The sequence below is a fragment of the Petromyzon marinus genome, chromosome 71, assembly GCF_048934315.1.
Source record: "Petromyzon marinus isolate PM22_M1 ecotype Great Lakes invasive population chromosome 71, UKy_Petmar_22M1.pri1.0, whole genome shotgun sequence".
NCBI classification, from domain to species: domain Eukaryota; kingdom Metazoa; phylum Chordata; class Hyperoartia; order Petromyzontiformes; family Petromyzontidae; genus Petromyzon; species Petromyzon marinus.
Window position 1 is genome coordinate 1,871,309 of NC_133737.1, and position 26,937 is coordinate 1,898,245.

The following is a 26,937-nucleotide window of genomic DNA, read 5'->3' on the forward strand; positions in this document are numbered from 1 at the left end:
TGCTGATGGACCTGGAGTCAGAGACTTGTGTTCCCAGCTTAACGCACTGCTTCTTGTCAGACAGGAACTCTGTGATCCACCTGCAGGTGGAGTCGGGCACGTTCAGCTGGAAGAGCTTGTCCTGAAGCAGGGCAGGGATGATGGTGTTGAAGGCAGAGCTGAAGTCCCCAAACAGGATCCTGGCGTAGGATGCTGGGGAGTCCAGATGCTGTAGGGTGAAGTGGAGGGCCATGTTAACTGTGTCGTCCACAGACCTGTTGCCTCTGTAGGCAAACTGAAGGGGGTCCAGGAGAGGGTCTGTGATGGCTTTGAGGTGTGCCAGGACCAGGCGCTCAAAAGATTTCATTACCACAGAGGTAAGGGTGACCAGTCTATAATAATTTAGTTCTGTTGGCCTTTACTTTTTGGGGACAGGGATGATGGTGGAGGACTTGAGACAGAATGGTACATGGCATGTCTCCTAGCCGTCGCAGAGTGCGTCTATCTCCCAAGCTCGAGCTTACTGGATTGGTCCCCCTTCCTGTACCTACTCACGTCTTCAGCTGCCCGATGGGGCTGGGGAAGATGCTCGCCTTGGGGACTTTTTCTGACCGATCGTTTCCAGCTCCACCCTGCATGCGTTGAAGGACGCTGAGGATGGCTGGTCTCTTCCGCCGCTCCAGAAGAACTCTGATTCAATCCGCCCCCCCCCCACAGCCCCCTTATGTCTCCAACGCCCGTTAACCCCCGGGTCATATGACGTCATCCTTCGCATCCAATCGAATCCTCTTTGCGGCCGTTTTGAGCGCTCCTTTTCCCTCCCTCCCCACTGTTAACCCTGCCGCTGGGTGCTGGCTTTGAGGTCCCACCCCCTCCCCACTGTGTTGTGAATGCTTCATCGCGGCTAGCCTGTAAAGCTCTTTGGGGGCCGCCATGAAATCCGGTCTGGGGGGCTCAGCCAATTTCCTGGTCCGGGGAAACCGTGGAACGTCCCTGCTAGTGGGGTCCTCTGGTGAAAACCCATCGTACCAGGTGATCCCTCCTCGAGACCCTACGGGGGTGCATGTGAGTGTTTAGTGGGGCGTGCGTTCGTGGGGGGGGGGCGGGGTTGCGAGGAGAGGGTAGCGCCAGCCGAGTTGCTCCGCTGCGGTGGCACTACAGCCTCTTCACCCGTTCTACAGAGGGAAGTATTTCCCAAGCTAACACCCCAAGTTAACTCCTCTACTTCCCTCTATCCTACGATCCTCCTCTCAAGGAGACTAATTGACCTGGCCCAGCTTCGGCACAGGTCTCGACCACCAGCCACACGAATCCAGCCCTGAAAAGGACATCGGCCTTCGTGGCTCTGGGGTTGTACCACTGGCTTGCTCTGCCAGACACACAGAACCCACACAGTGTATACACAGTTTGTACACACACACATACAGTACACATACAGTGTATACACAGTTTGTACACACACACAATACACACACAGTGTATGCACAGTTTGTACACACACACAGAACACACACAGTGTATACACAGTTTGTACACACAGTACATACAGTGTATACACAGTTTGTACACACAGTACACACACAGTGTATACACAGTTTGTACACACACAGTGTATACACAGTTTGTACACACACACAGTGTATACACAGTTTGTACATACACACAGTACACACATTGTATACACAGCCAAATCACGATCGCAAAGCAATACTGCTGAAAGCGATAAGATTGTTAAAACAATAAAAATTCCATATATCTCAGGAGTAACTGACAAATTAGCCCGTGTTTTGCAAAAGCAAAACATTAAGTAAGATTTGGTACAGTACACAAAATTCAAAAACTAGTATCTTGCACTAAAGACGCATTTCCTAAATTATCAACAGAAGGTGTATATCGGATTAATTGTTTATGTGGCAGATGCTATATTGGACAGACGGGACGTAACATCAGCATAAGACTAAAAGAACATTAAAGAAATATTAAATTATCTCAAACACAACTGTCGGCAGTGGCAGAACATGCTTGTCAACAAGGACACTCAATTGATTTTGATAACGTTGAAGTGTTGTGTAAAACTAATTATTACTGGCAAAGACTAATCAGAGAATCCATTGAAATTGAGAGGAATAGAAATAACTTTAATCACTCTGACAGCTACAGGCTTAGTGCGGCTTGGAAGCGTATTATTAAATAATATATATTACAATTCCTTATAGGGGAAACGCATACTGATTAACGGATTACTAACATAAACACAATAAAACATTACAACTAATTACCAATCTACAATTCATTACTAAAAATAACCATTGACTGATTACCAATCGATTATATAATTACAATACCCCCCTCCACCTCAAATCACTGCACCTGAAATGAGTTAAATTATGACGTCACCCTGCTGCTCTATTTAAGACCGGGAGCAAGCGAGGGCTTTACCATTCTGGCGAATTGCCCGATGATGCTGGATGTAATTACCAGCGAAACGTCGTACTCAAACTGTAAATGTTGTGGATTCACTCTTCAATACACCGGTAGGCTAAAGTAGTGAGCTATTTGTCTTTTGTCAACGTGACACTTTTTTTGCTGATTGGCCGTGTCGGGTGGTGGAGGGTTATGACACATTTATAAATAACGCGATCTAACCAAAAAACCTTTATGAATAATATTGGTCGCGAAAGCCTACGTGTTAAACTGACTAACCTCTATGGGGAGGATACTTTTCTTAAAACCAGAAAGTTGGAGAAGCTCCGCATTAAGCGGATTAAATTGATATCTTCACTGGCGTTCCTCAAAAGGTGCAGAGATTCAAAGGTAATGCCTAACGCAGTTAAAATAAAACATCACATAAAGTCTTCTAAAGCTAGCCAAATACTACACAAAGCTAGTGAATTATTAATAGAGAGAATACAGCACAACAGGAGTGAATGATCTCATTTCAGAATCGCTAAAGCAGTTACACTTAGATATAAGCAATAGTGTATCCATGCATTATTGGAATATAATCGATACCATAACAACAATCGGCTGATAATGTGTTTAATCTAACAAAAACTCACCAAATTAATAAATTTTCTAGACTTCATAATAAACAAATTCCTACTAAAAACGAACAATTTAAAAACAAAACCGTAATGAACTTGACTAACATTGTTTTAACCAGTGACATGATCTCTGTTCTTTCTAAAGGCCTTAACTTTGCCATTACCCCACGCACAATTACAGTGGATGAGATAATTGCTGAGGTAGAATCAGCAGTAAGACTACTTCCACATAATGAGGCAGAGATGACTAGACACGAGGTTGCCAAAGTAATTGAGAATAGCAAAGTTCCAAAAGTAAATATTAGCTCTAACGAAGCAAAAGCCTTCAGAGAGCTGCGTGTAAATGAAGATATCCAAATCCTGGCAGCTGATAAAGGCGTACTACTGTAGTGATGTCACGAGCCGATTATGATAATAAGATTAGAAATTTACTAGAGAAAAGTACCTACATTAAAATTAAATGAGATCCAACTAATATTTTAGAACGTAAGCCTACTGCAATAATTGCAAATTCATTAATCCCTAAGAATGAGCAATACCAAATTAAGCCAAGGGCCTCAAAACCACCTAGACTGTATGGGCTACCAAAGATTCATAAAATCGACATACCATTACGACCCATAGTCAATACAATTGGCTCTGCCACATATAAATTAGCAAAATATATAACAAAACAAATACAACCCTACATCGATAGGACATCTTCATTCATAAGAAATTCAGAACATCTTGTGAATGTGATTAAAGATATTAAACTTAATCCTAATGATATTCTGACAAGTTTTGACGTGATTTCTCTATTCACAGGTTCCAGTAAACGAATCGCTTAAATTACTTGATACACTAGTAAAGAATATAGGTTTACCAAAAGATATTCCGAAACTTGCTGACCATTGTTTAAATAACACTTCTTATGGAGAGGGGATTTCTTTAAACAAAAGGAAGGAGCAGCAAAGGGCTCTCCTTTATCCCCTGCTATAGCAAATCTGTACATGGAAAACTTAGAAATAAGAGCACTTGCCTCGAGCACATTAAAACCATCTTTTTGGTTTAGATATGCAGATGACACTTTGGTTGTCTGGCCACATGGTAAAGATACCCTTAATGATTTTCTAAATCATCTCAATGCACAAAACCCAGCCATCCAGTTCACCATGGAAATGGAGGTGAGTAACATACTCCCGTTCCTAGATATTTTGCTTGAACATGGCCTAAACGGTAAAATAACACAGCGTTTACAGAAAGCAAACGCACACTGATGCCTATCTGAATGCAGATTCGCATCATCATCCAGCTCAGAAATCCTCTCTTATCAAGACGCTCATACATCGGGCTAAAACAGTGTCAGATGGTGAAAGTCGAGTGAGAGAGATCAAACACGTTAAAGAAGCACTACGACAGAATGGCTACAATAATGCTCAAATTAACAGAGCACTGAATGCCAAATCACGATCGCAAAGCAATACTGCTGAAAGCGATCAGATTGTTAAAACAATTAAAATTCCATATATCTCAGGAGTAACTGACAAATTATCCCGTGTTTTGCAAAAGCAAAACATTACAGTAAGATTTGGTACAGTACACAAAATTCAAAAACTAGTATCTTGTACTAAAGACGCATTACCTAAATTATCAACAGAAGGTGTATATCGGATTAATTGTTTATGTGGCAGATGCTATATTGGACAGACGGGACGTAACATCAGCATAAGACTAAAAGAACATCAAATAAAATTAAATTATCTCAAACACAACTGTCGGCAGTGGCAGAACATGCTTGTCAACAAGGACACTCAATTGATTTTGATAACGTTGAAGTGTTGTGTAAAACTAATTATTACTGGCAAAGACTAATCAGATAATCCATTGAAATTGAGAGGAATATAAATAACTTTAATCGCTCTGACAGCTCCAGGCTAATTGCGGCTTGGAAGCGTATTATTAAATAATACATATTACAATTCCTTATAGGGGAAACACATACTAATTAACAGATTACTAACGTAGCATATAAATGCGATAAAACACATTACAACTAATTACCAATCTACAATTCATTACTAATCAACCATTGACTGATTACCAATAGATTATATAATTACAATACCCTCCCCCTCCGCCTCAAATCACTTCACCTGAAATGAGTTAAATGATGATGTCACCCTGCTGCTCTATTTAAGACCGGGAGCAAGCGAGGGCTTTACCATTCTGGCGAATTGCCCGATGATGCTGGATGTAATTACTAGCGAAACGTACTCAAACTGTAAATGTTATGGATTCACTCTTCAACACACCGGTGGGCTAAAGTAGTGAACTATTTGTCTTTTGTCAACCTGACACTTTTTTGCTGATTAGCCGTGATGGGGGGTGGAGGGTTACGACACATTTATAAATAACGCGATCTAACCCAAAAACCTTTATTATGAATAATATTGGTCGTGAAAGCTTACGTGTTAAACAAATAAATGAAACTGAAAAACTGAAGCTGAAACACAGTACACAGTGTATATACACACACACACAGTGTATACACAGTTTGTACACACACAATAATGTTCACGTTGTTGTTGAGCTCACGCACCCAAGGGGCAAGGTACACGTTTCTCCAAATTCTTAACAAACATGCTCCGTTGGTTAGATTTAAAACTAAAGCAACCGCCCACCATGGTTTGAACCTTTTATTACAAAGCTCATGAAAACTAGGGACAAGGCTTGGGCATGTGCTCAGAAAAGTAAGTTGCTCAATGACTGGCTAGAATACAGGATTTTAAGGAATAGATGCGTCAAAAAAAAAGGCATGCAAAACATGCCTACTTTTCCTCCACTCTCCTGGAATCACATGAAAATGCCAGGATTTTCTGGAAAACAATCAAATGTATCAAAAGGTATCCAAAACAGATAATCTGCCCTTTGAGCTTAACCAAAATGGGGAATATTTTTCAGATCCCCAAAAAATAGTTGACAATTTTAACCTTCATTTTTCTGAAGCTGGTAATCTTTTTGATAATGTATTGGGAATCACCCCTGCTCATGCAAATTCCTACACCCCTGTCCAAACATTAAACGAATTTAGTTTCCAGCCAATCCACGAAAGTAATGTTCTGAAACAACTGTCCTACCTCAAAGGGTCCTCCTCTACTGGAGCAGATAGTGTTCCTGTCTTTGCTCTACTAACTGTTGGTCACCTAATATACAAACCTATAGCCCACATTTTCAACCTGTCCATCAAAGAAGCATCAGTTCCTCTAGAATGGAAACATTCCTATGTCCATCCACTTCACAAAGGGGGCCCTAAAGATGATCCAGACAACTACTGACCTATCTCAATTTTGTCCCCGTTGATGAAAATTTATGAAAAATTATTGAACTACCAAATTAGCAGTTTCCTGTCCACCAACAATCTACTACATCTAAAACAATCTGGGTTCCGGAAAAAAATACAGCACCACATCTGCTGCATTAGACACTCTGAATCACATTTACAGTAGCCTTGATAATAAGCAGTACTGTGCCTGTCTTTTTCTTGACCTGTCAGCTTTTGATACAGTAGACCACAACACCCTGCTTAGTAAACCAAGTTGCTTCGGTTTTCCGAAAACGCAGTAAAATGGTTAAAAAATTACCTCTTTTCTCGCACCCAAACTGTATTCACAGATGGTTGGAGGTCAAACAGTGTTAAGATAACAAAAGGGGTTCCACAGGGTTCCATCCTCGGCCCCCTCTTGTTTTCTCTATATGTCAATGACTTGGGCACTGACCTGGATCATTCCAGGGTAAATCTTTTTGCAGATGGCACGATACTGAATACTGTTGGCCGCTCTCCGGATGACGTGATTGCTAAGCTCCAGGGTGATTTCAACAAACTACAACATCAGCTAGTTGCTCTTAAACTAATCCTGAATATCTCCAAAACCAAGGTGCTATGCTTCTCACCAGGACTAAAGCAGGAAGTTATTTTTACCCAATTACATTCCTTAAATAATTATCAAATAGAGCAAATGAAGATCTATAAGCATCCTGGGGTCATCCTGGATTCAAAACTGAATTTTGAAGATCACATTGATTATATAGGTAAAAAGACAAATATAAAAAATTGGTTTTCTGTATCGACACAAGCACTGCTTCCCCCCTATGTTCCGTTTGGAATTGATAAAAGCTACCATACTGCCTCTACTTGATTACTGTGACATCGTGTATAAATCAGCTCCAAGTACTGAACTGAAGAAGCTTGATTCCATCTATCACTCGGCCTTAAGATTTGCATTGAACTGCCCATATAAGACTCACCACTTTGATCTCTACATTGGGTCAAACTTAACATTTCTTAATGTTCGACGGCTTGTGCACCAGATCTTATTTATTCACGATGTACTTACAAAATAATCCGCAAACTACCTGCTGGATCTCCTCTCTGTTTCAAAGAAAAAAATTGACCTCAGGTCTTCGCTCATTTACAAGCTTCACATTCCCTATTGCCGTACAAAAACTGGAGAAAGGGCCTTTGCTATTGATGCCCCCAGGGTCTGGAATGCTATTGCCAAAAAACTGCAACTTGAATCATTACCAATGAGATCTTCACTCAAAACTGCTGTAGAGGAGTTGTACACCCCTAGCTGCCACTGCTATTCAGTGGCCTAAAATAAAATAAAATGTTTCGCTCCGGATGACCACTGCAAAGTATTATCTGTATTTTGATATAGCGTGCTGATTTTAAAGGTGCATTGAAAAATTTGATACTCCGACTGATGCTCCTGTTTTATGAGACCTCCATTGCCAGTAACAAGATATAGTAATAGGTTTTACCCTTTTAACTGACACAAAAACTGACACCTTTATTTCAGGCATCATGTTTGCAATAAGCACAACACAAGCAGTCAAAATGCAAACAAAAGAGACAACTCTGATAATAATATGCACTGTCCTTGAATTTGATTGGCCCACACCCGAGACGGCTTTTCTTAGAGCCTAGTTTGTGCCAGTTAAAAGGGTAAAACCTATTACTATATCTTGTTACTGGCAAAGGAGGTCTCAATGTAAATGCTCACCCTGAGCCCTCAATACTCTGATGGTGCGCTGTTTTTGAGCTGTACGCCTTTTGGTGTGATCTCGTCGAACACCAGTGGAGACTAGGCTCTAAAGAAAGCCGTCTCGGGTGTGGAGCAATCAAATTCAAGGACAGTGCATGTCATTATCAGAGTTGTCTCTTTTGTTTGCATTTTGACTGCTTGTGTTGTGGTTATTGCAAACATGATGCCTTGAATAAAGGTGTCAGTTTTTGTGCCAGTTAAAAGGGTAAAACCTATTACTATTTGATGCTCCTGTTGTTGTGGAGTGACTCATGCAGCCAGCTATGGCTCTCGGGTTTGGTGTTACATGTTATTTATGTAGTTTATTGTGAAAATTCGGTCACAGTTCCTATGATCACTGTTACATTGCTTTTATGGCTTTATTTTGGTGGTGTCGAAAACTTTTTTGGTTTGGCCATGTTTGTTTGTTGTAGTACGGAGTTAGACTGATGGCCTTAATCTAAGTTTTCTTGTGGTTGTCGTTGTTTGACTTGCATCCCACTGGGATTTTTTGCACACAGCGTTGGTGTACGGTGCTTTTTCAGGAATATTTTGCTGGGTTTTTTTTTCTGGATTATCTGTTTGCACAGTCACATTATCACTTTAAGATGTTTTCTTGTTCGTGTTTTTTTGTTTGTTGCGGTTGCACCCGATTCAAGAGCCGAATGGCTCACAGGGCTATACCAAATAAATGAAACTGAAACTGAAAGAGAGGGAGCAATGGAATACAATCTAAATAAACTTAAACTCAAACCCCGCCCTCTGACGTCACAACTCCGCATTACCTCATCGGCGTGAGACGCGAGGGGGAGGTGTAACCCGCTAGTGACGTCATGTCGCCAAGGTATTCACCCAACCCCCCTCTACCGCGAGTTCACTCACTTATGGGCCTAAGTTCATTAACATAATTTATTAATATTCTTAGTTTTTTCGGTAAAGTCACGTTGAAGAGAAACAACAAAATAACAAAATATATATAAAACAATAAAAAATTCTCACGACGTTTCGACCATAACTCAAACGGTCATCATCAGGTGTGTCGGTTTGCATAAATTTATTTTGAAAACGGCATATTTATTTATATATATAAAAATAACGTTTGCGTCACGCGCAACGATGGCAGTTTGCCAGGACTAGTCCATCTATTTTTTGAAAAGAGGAGGGGGGAGACGAAATTTGTTTTTATGTATGCTGTCTGAAAGGCACTGTAAGCGTGAACAATCAATCAAGAACTGAAATGATTTATCAAATCTTTCCAATGATTGCTAAGATAGAATCCATCTTCTCGGTTGAAATTGTCTCTGTGTTTGTATATGTGGATAGCCTCATGAACGAATCTCTCATGGAAGCCAGATGGCTTACAAAGAACCTCCGTCTTGGAAAAGTCAATGGCATGTGAGCCTACTGAATTAGAACAATGATCTGCTACGGCCGAGGTGTTGGTCCTACCGTGTTTAAGGTCTGCTTTATGTTCACGAATGCGGTCCGAGATATGGCGTTTGGTTTCTCCAATGTAACTACTACCACAGAGGCAACTTAGTTTGTAGACACCAGGGTATTGTATGTCCGGAATCACATCTTTTACAGACGGAACCAGATCACGGATTTTATGTAATGTGTTGAAACGGACCTGGATCTTGTGTTTATTCAAGATTTTGGAGATCTTTTTTGTGATCCCAGCAATGTAGGGTAAAGTGATGGTTTTGAAAGGCTCCTCAAGAGGGTTCTTCTTCATGGTTTGAGTGATAGCTTTGCGGATTGTATAGTCAGAGTAACCATTAGCCCTAAGAGCTTGGTGTACGTGCTTGAGTTCACTGCTTATGTGTTCCTGGTCGGATATGCATTGGGCTCTATGATACAGAGTCTTGATGAGAGAATTCTTCTGTGATGGATGGTGGTGGGAATCCGGTTTCAGATAAGCATCCGTATGGGTAGCTTTCCTGTAGACAGAGTGGCTCATTGAACCATCAGGTCTCTTTTTAATTAGGACATCCAAAAAAGGTATCTTGCCATCTATTTCGACTTCCATGGTAAATCTGATGGCTGGGTGTATGGAATTGATGTGGTCGAAGAATTTGTCTAGAGCAGGCCGGCCATGTGGCCAGATGACAAAAGTGTCATCCACGTACCTCTTCCATAAGGTTGGGCGCAGAGTGGCAGTCTGGATGGCGTCAGTCTCAAATTTCTCCATGAAAATGTTAGCTATAACTGGAGAAAGGGGGGAGCCCATTGGGGTGCCCTCAGTTTGTTTGTAGAAAGTTCCATTCCAAGTGAAGTATGTATTGGTTAAACAGTGTCTCACCAGGGGGGGTACCTCAGTGTTTAGTCCTTGATGAACCAAGTCTTCAATGATTGCAATGGTGTCAGGTACAGGAACCTTGGTGAATAAGGAAACTACATCAAAACTGACAAGCAGGTCGTCTGGGGACAGGGAAATACCCTTGATTGTTGATACCAGGTGAGTAGAATTTTGTACCGCAGAGGTGGTCTTTCCAGTGAAAGGACGCAGGATTTCAGACAAAAAACGAGCTAGTTTGTAGGTGGGGGAGCTGATAGTAGAGACTATGGGACGAAGAGGTGTATCAACTTTATGTATTTTTGGTAAGCCGTATAATCTTGGTGGCCTGGCAGCAGAAGGTTTCAACGAAAACTGTTTAGATTGATCAATTAATGCGGTTGAATCAGAAATTATTTTGTTGGTTTGTGTGACGAGGCTGTTGGTGGGATCTCTTTTTATTTTTGTATAACTACCATCGTCGAGTAATTCTTTAATTTTGTTGTTGTATTCTATTTTATCCATGATAACAGTAGCATTGCCTTTGTCAGCTGAGAGAACTACAATATCATTCCTCTTTTTTAATTTATATAATTCAAAACGCTCATCTTTGCTGAGGTTGCTAGCTGGCATCTTAGCGTTTTTGAGGGTTGCAGCGATTTCAGATCTTGCTACGTCTGCAGCGATGTGACCCAGGCCCCTGAGAGCAACGTCTACTTGGGCAATTATATCATTAACTGGTATGTGTTTAGGTGTGACTGCAAAGTTTAGACCTTTAGCTAAAACGGATTTCAGACCATCGGAAATAGAACTGTTACTGCGATTAATTACGACTTTATTAACGTCTAACTTTTTGGTGTGTGGGTCCGGTCTTTTGTTTAAGAGGAGGTTAAATTTGGAAATCAGGTTTTCCTTACATTTGGTCGACATAGTAGCAGCTGAAGAGGCAGTCATATTGTCTACATGTTCCCAATCCGATGTGGACATTATTGCCGTCAATGATAAGTGTGATTTGTAGAGTGTCTTGTCTAACTGATCTAGTTCTGTGCGTATAAGTCTGATTTTTTCTGAGATAAGAGCTAAGCTAGTTTTGAAAAGAATTCGTTTCGCATTAGAAGAAGTTACAGTAGCAGAGGTGAGTGTAAATGCGATTGGTATTACCCCAGAGTCGCGGCATCTCTTCAGGAAGGTGAGAGACTCGATCAGCTGAGCTTTCTTATCCCGGAGTTTGTTGAAAGATCTTAAAGTTATGTGAAAACCCTCCCCGTAGAGGCGATTAAATTTTGATTTAAAGCTTTCGTGACTGCAGTAATTCATATTCTTAGTTTTTTCGGTAAAGTCACGTTGAAGAGAAACAACAAAATAACAAAATATATATAAAACAATAAAAAATTCTCACGACGTTTCGACCATAACTCAAACGGTCATCATCAGGTGTGTCGGTTTGCATAAATTTATTTTGAAAACGGCATATTTATTTATATATATAAAAATAACGTTTGCGTCACGCGCAACGATGGCAGTTTGCCAGGACTAGTCCATCTATTTTTTGAAAAGAGGAGGGGGGAGACGAAATTTGTTTTTATGTATGCTGTCTGAAAGGCACTGTAAGCGTGAACAATCAATCAAGAACTGAAATGATTTATCAAATCTTTCCAATGATTGCTAAGATAGAATCCATCTTCTCGGTTGAAATTGTCTCTGTGTTTGTATATGTGGATAGCCTCATGAACGAATCTCTCATGGAAGCCAGATGGCTTACAAAGAACCTCCGTCTTGGAAAAGTCAATGGCATGTGAGCCTACTGAATTAGAACAATGATCTGCTACGGCCGAGGTGTTGGTCCTACCGTGTTTAAGGTCTGCTTTATGTTCACGAATGCGGTCCGAGATATGGCGTTTGGTTTCTCCAATGTAACTACTACCACAGAGGCAACTTAGTTTGTAGACACCAGGGTATTGTATGTCCGGAATCACATCTTTTACAGACGGAACCAGATCACGGATTTTATGTAATGTGTTGAAACGGACCTGGATCTTGTGTTTATTCAAGATTTTGGAGATCTTTTTTGTGATCCCAGCAATGTAGGGTAAAGTGATGGTTTTGAAAGGCTCCTCAAGAGGGTTCTTCTTCATGGTTTGAGTGATAGCTTTGCGGATTGTATAGTCGGAGTAACCATTAGCCCTAAGAGCTTGGTGTACGTGCTTGAGTTCACTGCTTATGTGTTCCTGGTCGGATATGCATTGGGCTCTATGATACAGAGTCTTGATGAGAGAATTCTTCTGTGATGGATGGTGGTGGGAATCCGGTTTCAGATAAGCATCCGTATGGGTAGCTTTCCTGTAGACAGAGTGGCTCATTGAACCATCAGGTCTCTTTTTAATTAGGACATCCAAAAAAGGTATCTTGCCATCTATTTCGACTTCCATGGTAAATCTGATGGCTGGGTGTATGGAATTGATGTGGTCGAAGAATTTGTCTAGAGCAGGCCGGCCATGTGGCCAGATGACAAAAGTGTCATCCACGTACCTCTTCCATAAGGTTGGGCGCAGAGTGGCAGTCTGGATGGCGTCAGTCTCAAATTTCTCCATGAAAATGTTAGCTATAACTGGAGAAAGGGGGGAGCCCATTGGGGTGCCCTCAGTTTGTTTGTAGAAAGTTCCATTCCAAGTGAAGTATGTATTGGTTAAACAGTGTCTCACCAGGGGGGGTACCTCAGTGTTTAGTCCTTGATGAACCAAGTCTTCAATGATTGCAATGGTGTCAGGTACAGGAACCTTGGTGAATAAGGAAACTACATCAAAACTGACAAGCAGGTCGTCTGGGGACAGGGAAATACCCTTGATTGTTGATACCAGGTGAGTAGAATTTTGTACCGCAGAGGTGGTCTTTCCAGTGAAAGGACGCAGGATTTCAGACAAAAAACGAGCTAGTTTGTAGGTGGGGGAGCTGATAGTAGAGACTATGGGACGAAGAGGTGTATCAACTTTATGTATTTTTGGTAAGCCGTATAATCTTGGTGGCCTGGCAGCAGAAGGTTTCAACGAAAACTGTTTAGATTGATCAATTAATGCGGTTGAATCAGAAATTATTTTGTTGGTTTGTGTGACGAGGCTGTTGGTGGGATCTCTTTTTATTTTTGTATAACTACCATCGTCGAGTAATTCTTTAATTTTGTTGTTGTATTCTATTTTATCCATGATAACAGTAGCATTGCCTTTGTCAGCTGAGAGAACTACAATATCATTCCTCTTTTTTAATTTATATAATTCAAAACGCTCATCTTTGCTGAGGTTGCTAGCTGGCATCTTAGCGTTTTTGAGGGTTGCAGCGATTTCAGATCTTGCTACGTCTGCAGCGATGTGACCCAGGCCCCTGAGAGCAACGTCTACTTGGGCAATTATATCATTAACTGGTATGTGTTTAGGTGTGACTGCAAAGTTTAGACCTTTAGCTAAAACGGATTTCAGACCATCGGAAATAGAACTGTTACTGCGATTAATTACGACTTTATTAACGTCTAACTTTTTGGTGTGTGGGTCCGGTCTTTTGTTTAAGAGGAGGTTAAATTTGGAAATCAGGTTTTCCTTACATTTGGTCGACATAGTAGCAGCTGAAGAGGCAGTCATATTGTCTACATGTTCCCAATCCGATGTGGACATTATTGCCGTCAATGATAAGTGTGATTTGTAGAGTGTCTTGTCTAACTGATCTAGTTCTGTGCGTATAAGTCTGATTTTTTCTGAGATAAGAGCTAAGCTAGTTTTGAAAAGAATTCGTTTCGCATTAGAAGAAGTTACAGTAGCAGAGGTGAGTGTAAATGCGATTGGTATTACCCCAGAGTCGCGGCATCTCTTCAGGAAGGTGAGAGACTCGATCAGCTGAGCTTTCTTATCCCGGAGTTTGTTGAAAGATCTTAAAGTTATGTGAAAACCCTCCCCGTAGAGGCGATTAAATTTTGATTTAAAGCTTTCGTGACTGCAGTAATTCATATTCTTAGTTTTTTCGGTAAAGTCACGTTGAAGAGAAACAACAAAATAACAAAATATATATAAAACAATAAAAAATTCTCACGACGTTTCGACCATAACTCAAACGGTCATCATCAGGTGTGTCGGTTTGCATAAATTTATTTTGAAAACGGCATATTTATTTATATATATAAAAATAACGTTTGCGTCACGCGCAACGATGGCAGTTTGCCAGGACTAGTCCATCTATTTTTTGAAAAGAGGAGGGGGGAGACGAAATTTGTTTTCATGTATGCTGTCTGAAAGGCACTGTAAGCGTGAACAATCAATCAAGAACTGAAATGATTTATCAAATCTTTCCAATGATTGCTAAGATAGAATCCATCTTCTCGGTTGAAATTGTCTCTGTGTTTGTATATGTGGATAGCCTTATGAACGAATCTCTCATGGAAGCCAGATGGCTTACAAAGAACCTCCGTCTTGGAAAAGTCAATGGCATGTGAGCCTACTGAATTAGAACAATGATCTGCTACGGCCGAGGTGTTGGTCCTACCGTGTTTAAGGTCTGCTTTATGTTCACGAATGCGGTCCGAGATATGGCGTTTGGTTTCTCCAATGTAACTACTACCACAGAGGCAACTTAGTTTGTAGACACCAGGGTATTGTATGTCCGGAATCACATCTTTTACAGACGGAACCAGATCACGGATTTTATGTAATGTGTTGAAACGGACCTGGATCTTGTGTTTATTCAAGATTTTGGAGATCTTTTTTGTGATCCCAGCAATGTAGGGTAAAGTGATGGTTTTGAAAGGCTCCTCAAGAGGGTTCTTCTTCATGGTTTGAGTGATAGCTTTGCGGATTGTATAGTCGGAGTAACCATTAGCCCTAAGAGCTTGGTGTACGTGCTTGAGTTCACTGCTTATGTGTTCCTGGTCGGATATGCATTGGGCTCTATGATACAGAGTCTTGATGAGAGAATTCTTCTGTGATGGATGGTGGTGGGAATCCGGTTTCAGATAAGCATCCGTATGGGTAGCTTTCCTGTAGACAGAGTGGCTCATTGAACCATCAGGTCTCTTTTTAATTAGGACATCCAAAAAAGGTATCTTGCCATCTATTTCGACTTCCATGGTAAATCTGATGGCTGGGTGTATGGAATTGATGTGGTCGAAGAATTTGTCTAGAGCAGGCCGGCCATGTGGCCAGATGACAAAAGTGTCATCCACGTACCTCTTCCATAAGGTTGGGCGCAGAGTGGCAGTCTGGATGGCGTCAGTCTCAAATTTCTCCATGAAAATGTTAGCTATAACTGGAGAAAGGGGGGAGCCCATTGGGGTGCCCTCAGTTTGTTTGTAGAAAGTTCCATTCCAAGTGAAGTATGTATTGGTTAAACAGTGTCTCACCAGGGGGGGTACCTCAGTGTTTAGTCCTTGATGAACCAAGTCTTCAATGATTGCAATGGTGTCAGGTACAGGAACCTTGGTGAATAAGGAAACTACATCAAAACTGACAAGCAGGTCGTCTGGGGACAGGGAAATACCCTTGATTGTTGATACCAGGTGAGTAGAATTTTGTACCGCAGAGGTGGTCTTTCCAGTGAAAGGACGCAGGATTTCAGACAAAAAACGAGCTAGTTTGTAGGTGGGGGAGCTGATAGTAGAGACTATGGGACGAAGAGGTGTATCAACTTTATGTATTTTTGGTAAGCCGTATAATCTTGGTGGCCTGGCAGCAGAAGGTTTCAACGAAAACTGTTTAGATTGATCAATTAATGCGGTTGAATCAGAAATTATTTTGTTGGTTTGTGTGACGAGGCTGTTGGTGGGATCTCTTTTTATTTTTGTATAACTACCATCGTCGAGTAATTCTTTAATTTTGTTGTTGTATTCTATTTTATCCATGATAACAGTAGCATTGCCTTTGTCAGCTGAGAGAACTACAATATCATTCCTCTTTTTTAATTTATATAATTCAAAACGCTCATCTTTGCTGAGGTTGCTAGCTGGCATCTTAGCGTTTTTGAGGGTTGCAGCGATTTCAGATCTTGCTACGTCTGCAGCGATGTGACCCAGGCCCCTGAGAGCAACGTCTACTTGGGCAATTATATCATTAACTGGTATGTGTTTAGGTGTGACTGCAAAGTTTAGACCTTTAGCTAAAACGGATTTCAGACCATCGGAAATAGAACTGTTACTGCGATTAATTACGACTTTATTAACGTCTAACTTTTTGGTGTGTGGGTCCGGTCTTTTGTTTAAGAGGAGGTTAAATTTGGAAATCAGGTTTTCCTTACATTTGGTCGACATAGTAGCAGCTGAAGAGGCAGTCATATTGTCTACATGTTCCCAATCCGATGTGGACATTATTGCCGTCAATGATAAGTGTGATTTGTAGAGTGTCTTGTCTAACTGATCTAGTTCTGTGCGTATAAGTCTGATTTTTTCTGAGATAAGAGCTAAGCTAGTTTTGAAAAGAATTCGTTTCGCATTAGAAGAAGTTACAGTAGCAGAGGTGAGTGTAAATGCGATTGGTATTACCCCAGAGTCGCGGCATCTCTTCAGGAAGGTGAGAGACTCGATCAGCTGAGCTTTCTTATCCCGGAGTTTGTTGAAAGATCTTAAAGTTATGTGAAAACCCTCCCCGTAGAGGCGATTAAATTTTGATTTAAAGCTTTCGTGACTGCAGTAATTCATATTCTTAGTTTTTTCGGTAAAGTCACGAGGCTATCCACATATACAAACACAGAGACAATTTCAACCGAGAAGATGGATTCTATCTTAGCAATCATTGGAAAGATTTGATAAATCATTTCAGTTCTTGATTGATTGTTCACGCTTACAGTGCCTTTCAGACAGCATACATAAAAACAAATTTCGTCTCCCCCCTCCTCTTTTCAAAAAATAGATGGACTAGTCCTGGCAAACTGCCATCGTTGCGCGTGACGCAAACGTTATTTTTATATATATAAATAAATATGCCGTTTTCAAAATAAATTTATGCAAACCGACACACCTGATGATGACCGTTTGAGTTATGGTCGAAACGTCGTGAGAATTTTTTATTGTTTTATATATATTTTGTTATTTTGTTGTTTCTCTTCAACGTGACTTTACCGAAAAAACTAAGAATATGAATTACTGCAGTCACGAAAGCTTTAAATCAAAATATAATTTATTAAGTTGCACCGCCGCACATTGGGTATGGGAGTTGTTGTAACCCTGTAGTGACGTCATGTCACCTCCTGCTGCCGCGTGACGTCACGAGACACCAGGAAGCTGCCGATCGGGTCTCCTGCGCTCACTGAGATTTGAGGTGAGAAGTTCACATCGTGGTGGTGGTGGTTGTTGTGGTGGTTGTTGTTGTTTACCCAGGTAGAGCCTCGCTCCTCTCTCTCTCGTAGGGATATCAATTGAGTAGCAGCGAGTAATGGAATCGACGTCCAGGTCGGAACATTACAACGCGGGGCCTAGCCATGCGGAGCCTTGCCTCCTGCCCCTCGCCTTGATTGCGTTTGCTTTAATTCTCTCGCTTTAAGTTTAATTTGTCTTCACCTGGCTCGCTGCTTTGAAACTTTGTTTTTTCTTTGAAATATTCCTACAGTTTTCTTTGTTTTGTTATCTTTAGTTATCTTTACCAAGGTCAAAGCCCGCTTCAGCTGCTGTAACGCTCTTGTTTTCAGAAGCGACCTGCACACAACAAAGTGGTTTATCAACGTGTTGAAATGCCCGTCGGTCAAATACTCTAAAACGCGTGGTGATGTTCACTCTGAATGTGCAGGGAAAAAAACCCTGGAGGATCCTGAGGGAAAATCCACGCGACCACGAGGAGAGAGACACGCAAACTCCAAATATACATCCTTAATACAGGTTTGTTTGGGTTAGATCGCGTCAATGTGTGTGTGTAGTTAAACCCCTCCACCACTCGACACAGCCAACTAGTAGGGGTTGTCACGTTATCTACCGACTATAGTAGTAACTACTAACTCTAAATAGTAACTACTAACTCTAAATAGTATCTACTGACTATAGTAGTATCTACTGACTAGTAGTATTTACTGACCATAGTATCTACTGACAGGAGTATCTACTAACTCTACAGTAGTATCTACTGACTCTATAGTAGTATCTACTGACTATAGTAGTAACTACTGACTCTAAATAGTATCTACTGACTCTATAGTAGTATCTACTGACTGTAGTAGTATTTACTGACCATAGTAGTATCTAATGACAGTAGTATCTACTTACTATACAGGAGTATCTACTGACTCTATAGTAGTATCTACTGACTGTAGTAGTAGTATTTACTGACCATAGTGTCTAATTACAGTAGTATCTACTTACTATACAGGAGTATCTACTGACTCTACAGTAGTATCTACTGACTAGTAGTATTTACTGTCAGTAGTGTCTACTTTCTCTATAGTAGTATCTACTTACTCTATAGTAGTATCTACTGATCATAGTAGTATCTACTGATCATATTAGTATCTATGGACTCTATAGTAGTATCAACTGACTGTAGTATCTACTGACCATAGTATCTACTGACAGTAGTGTCTACTTTCTCTATAGTAGTATCTACTGATCATAGTAGTATCTGCTGATCACAGTAGTATCTATGGACTGTATAGTAGTATCAACTGACTGTATTATCTACTGACAGTATCTACTGACAGTAGTATCTACTGACAGTAGTGTCTACTTTCTCTATAGTAGTATCTACTTACTCTATAGTAGTATCTACTGATCATAGTAGTATCTACTGATCATATTAGTATCTATGGACTCTATAGTAGTATCAACTGACTGTAGTATCTACTGACAGTAGTATCTACTGACAGTAGTATCCATTTACTCTATAGTAGTATCTACTTACTCTATAGTAGTATCTACTTACTCTATAGTATCTACTGGCCATAGTAGTATCTACTGATCACAGTAGTATCTATGGACTGTATAGTAGTATCAACTGACTGTCGCAGTATTTGCTGGCTAGTGGTATCTACTGACTAGTATCTACTGATTCTACAGTAGTATCTGCCGACTATAGTGGGAACGAGTAACTCGAAAGTAGTATCTGCTTACTCTTTAAAAGTAGCTTCTACTGACTGCAGTGATATCTACCGACTCTACAGTAGTAACTACCGACTTTATAGTCGTAACTACTGACTATAATAGTATATAGTGACTCTACAGTAGTTTCTACTGACTGCAGTAGTGTCTACCAACTCTTTAATATATATCAAGGCCGTAATTATAATATATATTGGGGGGGTTAAAATATGCTCAAAATGTCCCCCCCCAATATATTGCTATAAAAATATATAAAAAAAAAATTAGTAATAATTGCCATGCTATGTAAATAAAAAGAAGAATTTGCTAAACCTTGGCCACAATATCTGGACTTGTCTTCATATAAATCAATGCATAGATTTCTGTTTATATGATTGTGGTTATGGTTGTACTTTATTAATCCCTAATCTCAGAAATTACATACAATGAAACAAGAAATGGTAAAAAAGTAAAAACAGAGCAATGTAATACAATATACTATTTTACATGATTATAAAAAAATAATAAAAAGTCTGTCTCATGTGTTAGTGAATTTTTAAATATTTTTGGCAGGAAATTAGTTTTCAAATTTAGATATTTTTCTGGGTTGGGACCCCCAGACCCCCTGGAATATTTGGTCCCCCCCAATGTTGACTCCATGGCTACAGCCTTGGTATATATCGACTCTATAGCAGTAGCTACTAACTCTATAGTAGGAAATACTGACTTTAGTAATAACTACTAACTCTATAGTAGTATATACTGACTCGATAGCACTATCTACTATCACTACAGTAGTATGTACTGGCTGTAGTAGTAGCTACTATCACTACAGTAGTATGTACTGGCTATAGTAGTAGTTACTATCACTACAGTAGTATGTACTGGCTATAGTAGTAGTTACTATCACTACAGTAGAATGTACTGGCTATAGTAGTAGCTACTATCACTACAGTAGTATGTACTGGCTGTAGTAGTAGCTACTATCACTACAGTAGTATGTACTGGCTGTAGTAGTAGCTACTATCACTACAGTAGTATGTATTGGCTGTAGTAGCTACTATCACTACAGTAGTATGTACTGGCTATAGTAGTAGCTATCATTACAGTAGTATGAACTGGTTATAGTAGTAGCTATCACTACAGTAGTATGTACTGGCTTTAGTAGTAGCTACTATCACTACAGTGGTATGTACTGGCTATAGTAGTATCTACTATCACTACAGTGGTATTTATTGGCTATAGTAGTAGCTACTATCCCTACAGTAGTATGTACTGGCTTTATTAGTAGCTACTATGACTACAGTGGTATGTACTGGCTGTAGGAGTAGCAACTATCACTACAGTAGTATGTATTGGCTGTAGTAGTAGCTACTATCACTACAGTAGTATGTACTGGCTGTAGTAGTAGCAACTATCACTACAGTAGTATGTATTGGCTGTAGTAGTAGCTACTATCACTCCAGTAGTATGTACTAGCTGTAGTAGTAGTTACTATCACTACAGTAGTATGTACTGGCTGTAGTAGTAGCTACTATCACTACAGTGGTATTTACTAGCTGTAGTAGTAGCTACTATCACTACAGTGGTATGTACTAGCTGTAGCAGTAGCTACTATCACTACAGTAGTATGTACTGACTGTAGTAGTACCTACTATCACTACAGTAGTATGTATTGGCTGTAGTAGTAGCTATACTAACTTTAGCAATACGTACTGGCTGTAGTATTAGCTATATTTAACTCTATAACAGTGTGTACTGGCTGTTGTAGTAACTATACTACCTGTAAATCAGTGTGTACTGGCTGTAATAGTAGCTATACAAACTCTATAGCAATGAGTACTGGCCGTAGTAGTAGCTATACTAACTCTATAGCTGTGTGTACTGGTCACAGTAGTAGCTATACTAACTCGATAGCAGTGTGTACTGGTCACAGTAGTAGCTATACTAACTCTATAGCAGTGTGTACTGTATGTAATAGCTATACTAACTCTATAGCAGTGTGTGCTGGCTGTAGTAGTAGCTATACTGACTCTATAATTATAATCTCTGGTTATTTGGTTGAGTCATGTAGATAGACAAATAGTAATACAAATAAAGTTACTAATAAAGTGAATAAAAAATAAAAATAACCATCGATGTAAGCTGTAGCCTGGTTGTTAAGTTTTGTGAATGTACTGGCAGTCTATAATGCAGACTGAATAAATGGTTATTAATAACCAAGAATAAGTCTATAGACTGCCATTACACTCGCCCAGCTTACTAACCATTGCTACAGTCTACATTATAGACTGCGCGTAAACTCACTAAACTTAATAAGAAACCTACAGTCTACATTATAGACTGCCAGTTCACTCACCGAGGTTAAGAACCAGGCTATAGTCTACATTATAGACTGCCAGTGCACTCAACCAACTTAATAACCATTGCCATAGTCGCATCTTGATTTGAAGCTTTCGTGACTGCAGGAATGCATACTCTTTGGTTCTTTCGGTGAATTCACGTAGGTAGAAAAAATAATAGATCACAACGTTTCGACCGCAACTCAAGCAACCGTCATCAGGTGTGAAACAAAACACAGCAGAAGGATTGCTGACGTAGGAGAAAGAGCTGCTGCAACAAGAGTTGCAGCAGCTCTTTGGAGGTTAAATCAAAACAATAGCTTATTTGAGTATCCTCTGGAACTTTTTGTAAGAATGTAAACATATTCTTAGCTCTTTCGGTAAAGTCACCACGTTGAAGGGAAACAATAAAATAATCAAATATATATAAAACAATAAAAAAATTCTTACGACGTTTCGACCATAACACAAACTGTCGTCATCAGGTGTGTCGGTTTGGTTGAAACGTCGTGAGAATTTTTATTGTTTTATATATATTTTATTGTTTCCCTTCAACGTGACTTTACCGAAAGAGCTAAGAATGAATTACTGCAGTCACGAAAGCTTTAAATCAGAATGTAAACAGTCAGGAAATTGACACAGCATATATGCTGCTGAAGTTAGATCTGTTCATCCAAGCATTCAAGCAAATCTGAGCCTGGCTTCACACCTCTAAATTGCGATTGAATATTAATTTATGCATTTCTGCATAATACAAATCGTATTATTATCAACAGCCGTTGCTATGTTAGCTGAATTTTGCTTTTATAAATATTGCTATTGTTGCCAGGCAGCCGAAATTGTGTGCTTGGTGTTTTGGGTTAATATTTATTTTGAAGATACTTGGGCCTCCGGGCATATTTATAACCATTTGCCCTCTCATTGTGTGCCTTAACAGCCCATAAGATGGATTGGGGAATATCTTGAGTATATGAATAAATATAGACGTGTAAGTCACCTGTGATTGTGTATATGCATTCCTCTGTGCCTCGATACTGACGTAGATGGTGTGGATATTTTTTGTCTGTCTGCAGCTGAAACATTCTTCTGACGCTTCATCGGCAGAATTGGTCTGATGGAGCAAAGGCACTCGGCGCAGCCCGGTTCAACAAGACAACAATGGGACCAGGATACAAACAGCATGGATTGTACTGGAAGTGTGACATGGCACCAGAGAACTCAAAGAGGAGATGAACCCTTCAAGTGCACTGTGTGTGAGAAGGCATTTTCAGATTCATCTGTTTTTAAAAAACACCAGAGAACGCACACGGGAGTGAAACCTTTCAAGTGCACTGTCTGTGAGAAGGCATTTGCAGAATTATCAAATCTTAAAACACACCATAGAACACACACAGGAGAGAAATATTTCAAGTGCACCGTGTGCGAGAAGGCATTTGCACAGTTATCAAATCTTCAGAGGCACCACAGAACGCACACAGGAGAGAAACCCTTCAAGTGCAGTGTGTGTGGGAAGGCATTTTCAAATTCATCTGGTCTTAAGAACCACCAGAGAACACACACGGAAGGGAAACATTACAAGTGCAGTTTGTGCGAGACGACATTTTCAAGTTCATTTTGTTTTAAAATGCACCAGAGAACACACAAAGGAGAGAAACCCTTCAGGTGCACTCTGTGCGGGAAGCCCTTTGCATATTCATCACAGCTTAAAAAACACCAGAGAACGCACACAGGAGAGAAACCCTTCAAGTGCACTCTGTGCGGGAAGCCCTTTGCAGATATATCACTTCTTAAAAAACACCAGAGAACGCACACAGGAGAGAAACCCTTCAAGTGCACTGTCTGTGAGAAGGCATTTGCATGGTCATCAGATCTTCAGATCCACCAGAGAACACACACGGGAGAGAAACCCTTCAAGTGCACTTTCTGTGAGAAGGCATTTGCATGGTCATCAGCTCTTCAGATCCACCAGAGAACACACACAGGAGAGAAACCCTTCAGGTGCACTCTGTGCGGGAAGCCCTTTGTAGATTCATCACATCTTAAAAAACACCAGAGAACACACACAGGAGATAAACCCTTCAGGTGCACTGTCTGTGAGAAGGCATTTGCATGGTCATCAGATCTTCAGATCCACCAGAGAACACACACAGGAGAGAAACCCTTCAGGTGCACTCTGTGTGGGAAGCCCTTTGCAGATTCATCACATCTTAAACGGCACCAGAGAACACACATGGGAGAGAAACCCTTCAAGTGCACTCTGTGTGGAAAGGCGTTCACACGGTCATCATATCTTGAAATACACCAGAGAACACACACAGGAGAGAATCCCTTCAAGTGCAGTGTGTGTGGGAAGGCATTTTCAGATTCATCAAATCTTAAAATACACCAGGGAACACACAGGCATCAGAAGATCCCCAAGGAGTGTAGTCTGAAAGCGACTTGTGAAAGTCAAAGTGCTGCAATGAGCCCATCCCTCCTGAAAATAGAACCAGAAGAGAATCCCATCTTGGACACTATGAAATGTTTCAAGGTGAAATGTGAAGAGGTGACAGTGAAGAGCGAAGAAGTGAAGGTCAAATGTGAAGATGAAGATTCAACTCCAAAATGGGACCTTAACATCGATGGAGGCAACGTGAAGCAGGAGGAGAATTCTGACTGTGAGGCAGAGCGAGGCAACTCCCAGCAGTTTGTGGAAGTGGAGGTGTGGGTGGACTTCTTAGACAATACAAAGTCAAATGGAGACCCTGTAGATGTGTAAGATTGAGACAATGAAGCCCGAATATATTCACCTTTGTCACAGGCCTTTAATGAAAATAACTCTATTCCTAGGTTCAACCTGCACAGCAAGAGCGGTCAGTATTTGTGGACCTGTGGGTTGGGTAGATCTCTAACTAGGAGATCTGAATTCTGAGACCTGATAGAATTACACTAAAACATAACCATTTTATTTTCACAATTGGTAATATACCCCTAGATAACGAAGCCCAGCCTAATTTAAATTAGCATAATTTAATCAAATGTCATTTTTTCAGCTGCCCCTGTGTGGCATAAGGTGGTCCTGCACCAGTCTGCATGTGGGCATGAGTCTGTTGGTAGGGCGCAATGATTGATGTATGATCTCAGTTGTGTCATTTGTGGGTAATGTTTCGAATTTGCCAAACTTTAACCACAACGCCAGCATGCAATCGCATGCACATTTTGAATGACAATAGTTTGTTTTAGAATCAGATGTTAAGAAGTACGGTGCATATTTGTAATTAATGTTCCTGGACTAATCAGGGATGCCTGTCAGATTTGAACCTTGAACCTCTACCCCTCAATCTGACTACTGTAGGTGTAGGCCTCATCCGACAGAGATCAACTTGTGAATACGATATAACACGATGAAATACATTTCAGTGCAGTAATTACATTTTGTAAATATGCCTATCGATAATTTAATGAATACTTATTCTTGGTTCTTTCGGTAAAGTCACGTAGAAGGGAAACAATAAAATAATAAAAATATAAAACAATAAAATTATCGTGACGTTTCGACTGCAACACAAGCAATCATCATCAGGTGTGAAAACCACAGCAAGAAAAAAATATTGCTGTGGTTTTCACACCTGATGATGATTGTTGCAGTCACGAAAGCTTTAAATCAAAATTAATGAATACTTAAATTTTGATTTAAAGCTTTCGTGACTGCAGTCATTCATATTCTTAGCTCTTTCGGTAAAGTCACGTTGAAGGGAAACAATAAAATGATAAAATATATATAAAACTAAAAATTCTCACGACGTTTCGACCATAGCACAAACACCTGATGACGACCGTTTGTGTTATGGTCGAAACGTGAGAATTTTAATTGTTTTATATATATTTTATTGTTTCCCTTCAACGTGACTTTACCGAAAGAGCTAAGATTATAATGAATACTTGTCTGATTTTGCGCGTACATGTAACATTTTGTCTATAAGGTCAAATATGGAACACGTGATTGTAGGAGAAAGTGTGTGTTTTGGAAGTAACCTATACAGATGTAGTGGAGTAGGAAGGTATGCTGGGGAAACTGCGCGATTGTATTGATCACACGGACAGTGTGGGGTTATTTGGGGGTTAGCCTATGGAAGGCGTAAACAGTGTGGGTCGCCTTAGGGCAGGCACGTGCAGAAGCTGAAAGGTGAGGTAATCGGTTGGGCCAGTTAAGGTAGACGAGAAGCAACGGCAGTGATTGGCTGGGACTGTTGCAGGGGCTGGAGAGGTGCCGGGATGTCTGAGAGGAGACAGGTGGTGGATGACGCGTTGTGTGCTGAGGCACGCGGGCCAATTAATTAGCAATAATGTGAAGGGGGATAAATTGGGAGGAGACAGAGAGTTGGGGAGTCGGAGCTGAAGAGAATTGGGGAGTCGGAGTTGAGAATTGGGAGTGGGAGCTGAGGAGAGTTGGGGTCCGGAGTTGGAAGCCAGGACTGTGTGTAGAGTTAGCGGAGCTGAAGACGGAACAGTTAGCAGTGGAGTGAGCGTAGAGTTAGCGGAGCTGAAGAAGACGGAACAGTTAGCAGTGGAGTGAGCGTGGAGTTAGCGGAGCTGAAGAAGACGGAACAGTTAGCAGTGGAGTGAGCGTAGAGTTAGCGGAGCTGAAGAAGACGGAACAGTTAGCAGTGGAGTGAGCTTAGAGTTAGCGGAGCTGAAGTAGACGGAACAGTTAGCAGTGGAGTGAGCGTAGAGTTAGCGGAGCTGAAGAAGACGGAACAGTTAGCAGTGGAGTGAGCGTAGAGTTAGCGGAGCTGAAGAAGACGGAACAGTTAGCAGTGGAGTGAGCGTAGAGTTAGCGGAGCTGAAGAAGACGGAACAGTTAGCAGTGGAGTGAGCGTAGAGTTAGCGGAGCTCAAGAAGACGGAACAGTTAGCAGTGGAGTGAGCGTAGAGTTAGCGGAGCTGAAGAAGACGGAACAGTTAGCAGTGGAGTGAGCGTAGAGTTAGCGGAGCTGAAGAAGACGGAACAGTTAGCAGTGGAGTGAGTGTAGAGTTAGCAGAGCTGAAGACGACGGAACAGTTAGCAGTGGAGTGAGCGTAGAGTTAGCGGAGCTGAAGAAGGCGGAGCAGTTAGCAGTGGAGAGAGCGTAGAGTTAGCGGAGCTGAAGACGTCTTAGCAGTGGAGAGAGCGTAGTAATAGAGGAGCTGGAGACGAGGTGTGTGGAGACAGAGAAGTGAGATTG

The 26,937-nt window shown here is 40.8% G+C and overlaps 2 protein-coding genes across 3 annotated transcripts in view; one reads left to right on the top strand and one right to left on the bottom strand.

The window, feature by feature from the left end:
- The window catches only part of LOC116957256 (uncharacterized), a 631,244-nt gene that overhangs the window by 569,001 nt on the left and 35,306 nt on the right, over nt 1-26,937 (bottom strand). The window lies entirely within an intron of this gene.
- LOC142906829 (uncharacterized) lies at nt 17,218-25,254 on the top strand. 2 transcript variants are annotated; one of them, XM_076055438.1, is made up of 3 exons: nt 17,218-17,650; nt 18,116-18,204; nt 22,808-25,254. In XM_076055438.1, exon 3 carries the CDS (start codon nt 22,849-22,851, stop codon nt 24,490-24,492), a length of 1,644 nt encoding a protein of 547 aa, XP_075911553.1. In that variant the 5' UTR covers nt 17,218-17,650; nt 18,116-18,204; nt 22,808-22,848; the 3' UTR covers nt 24,493-25,254. The 2 variants fall into 2 exon arrangements, with proteins under 2 accessions (XP_075911553.1, XP_075911554.1); XM_076055439.1 differs by lacking the exon at nt 17,218-17,650 and adding an exon at nt 17,666-17,709.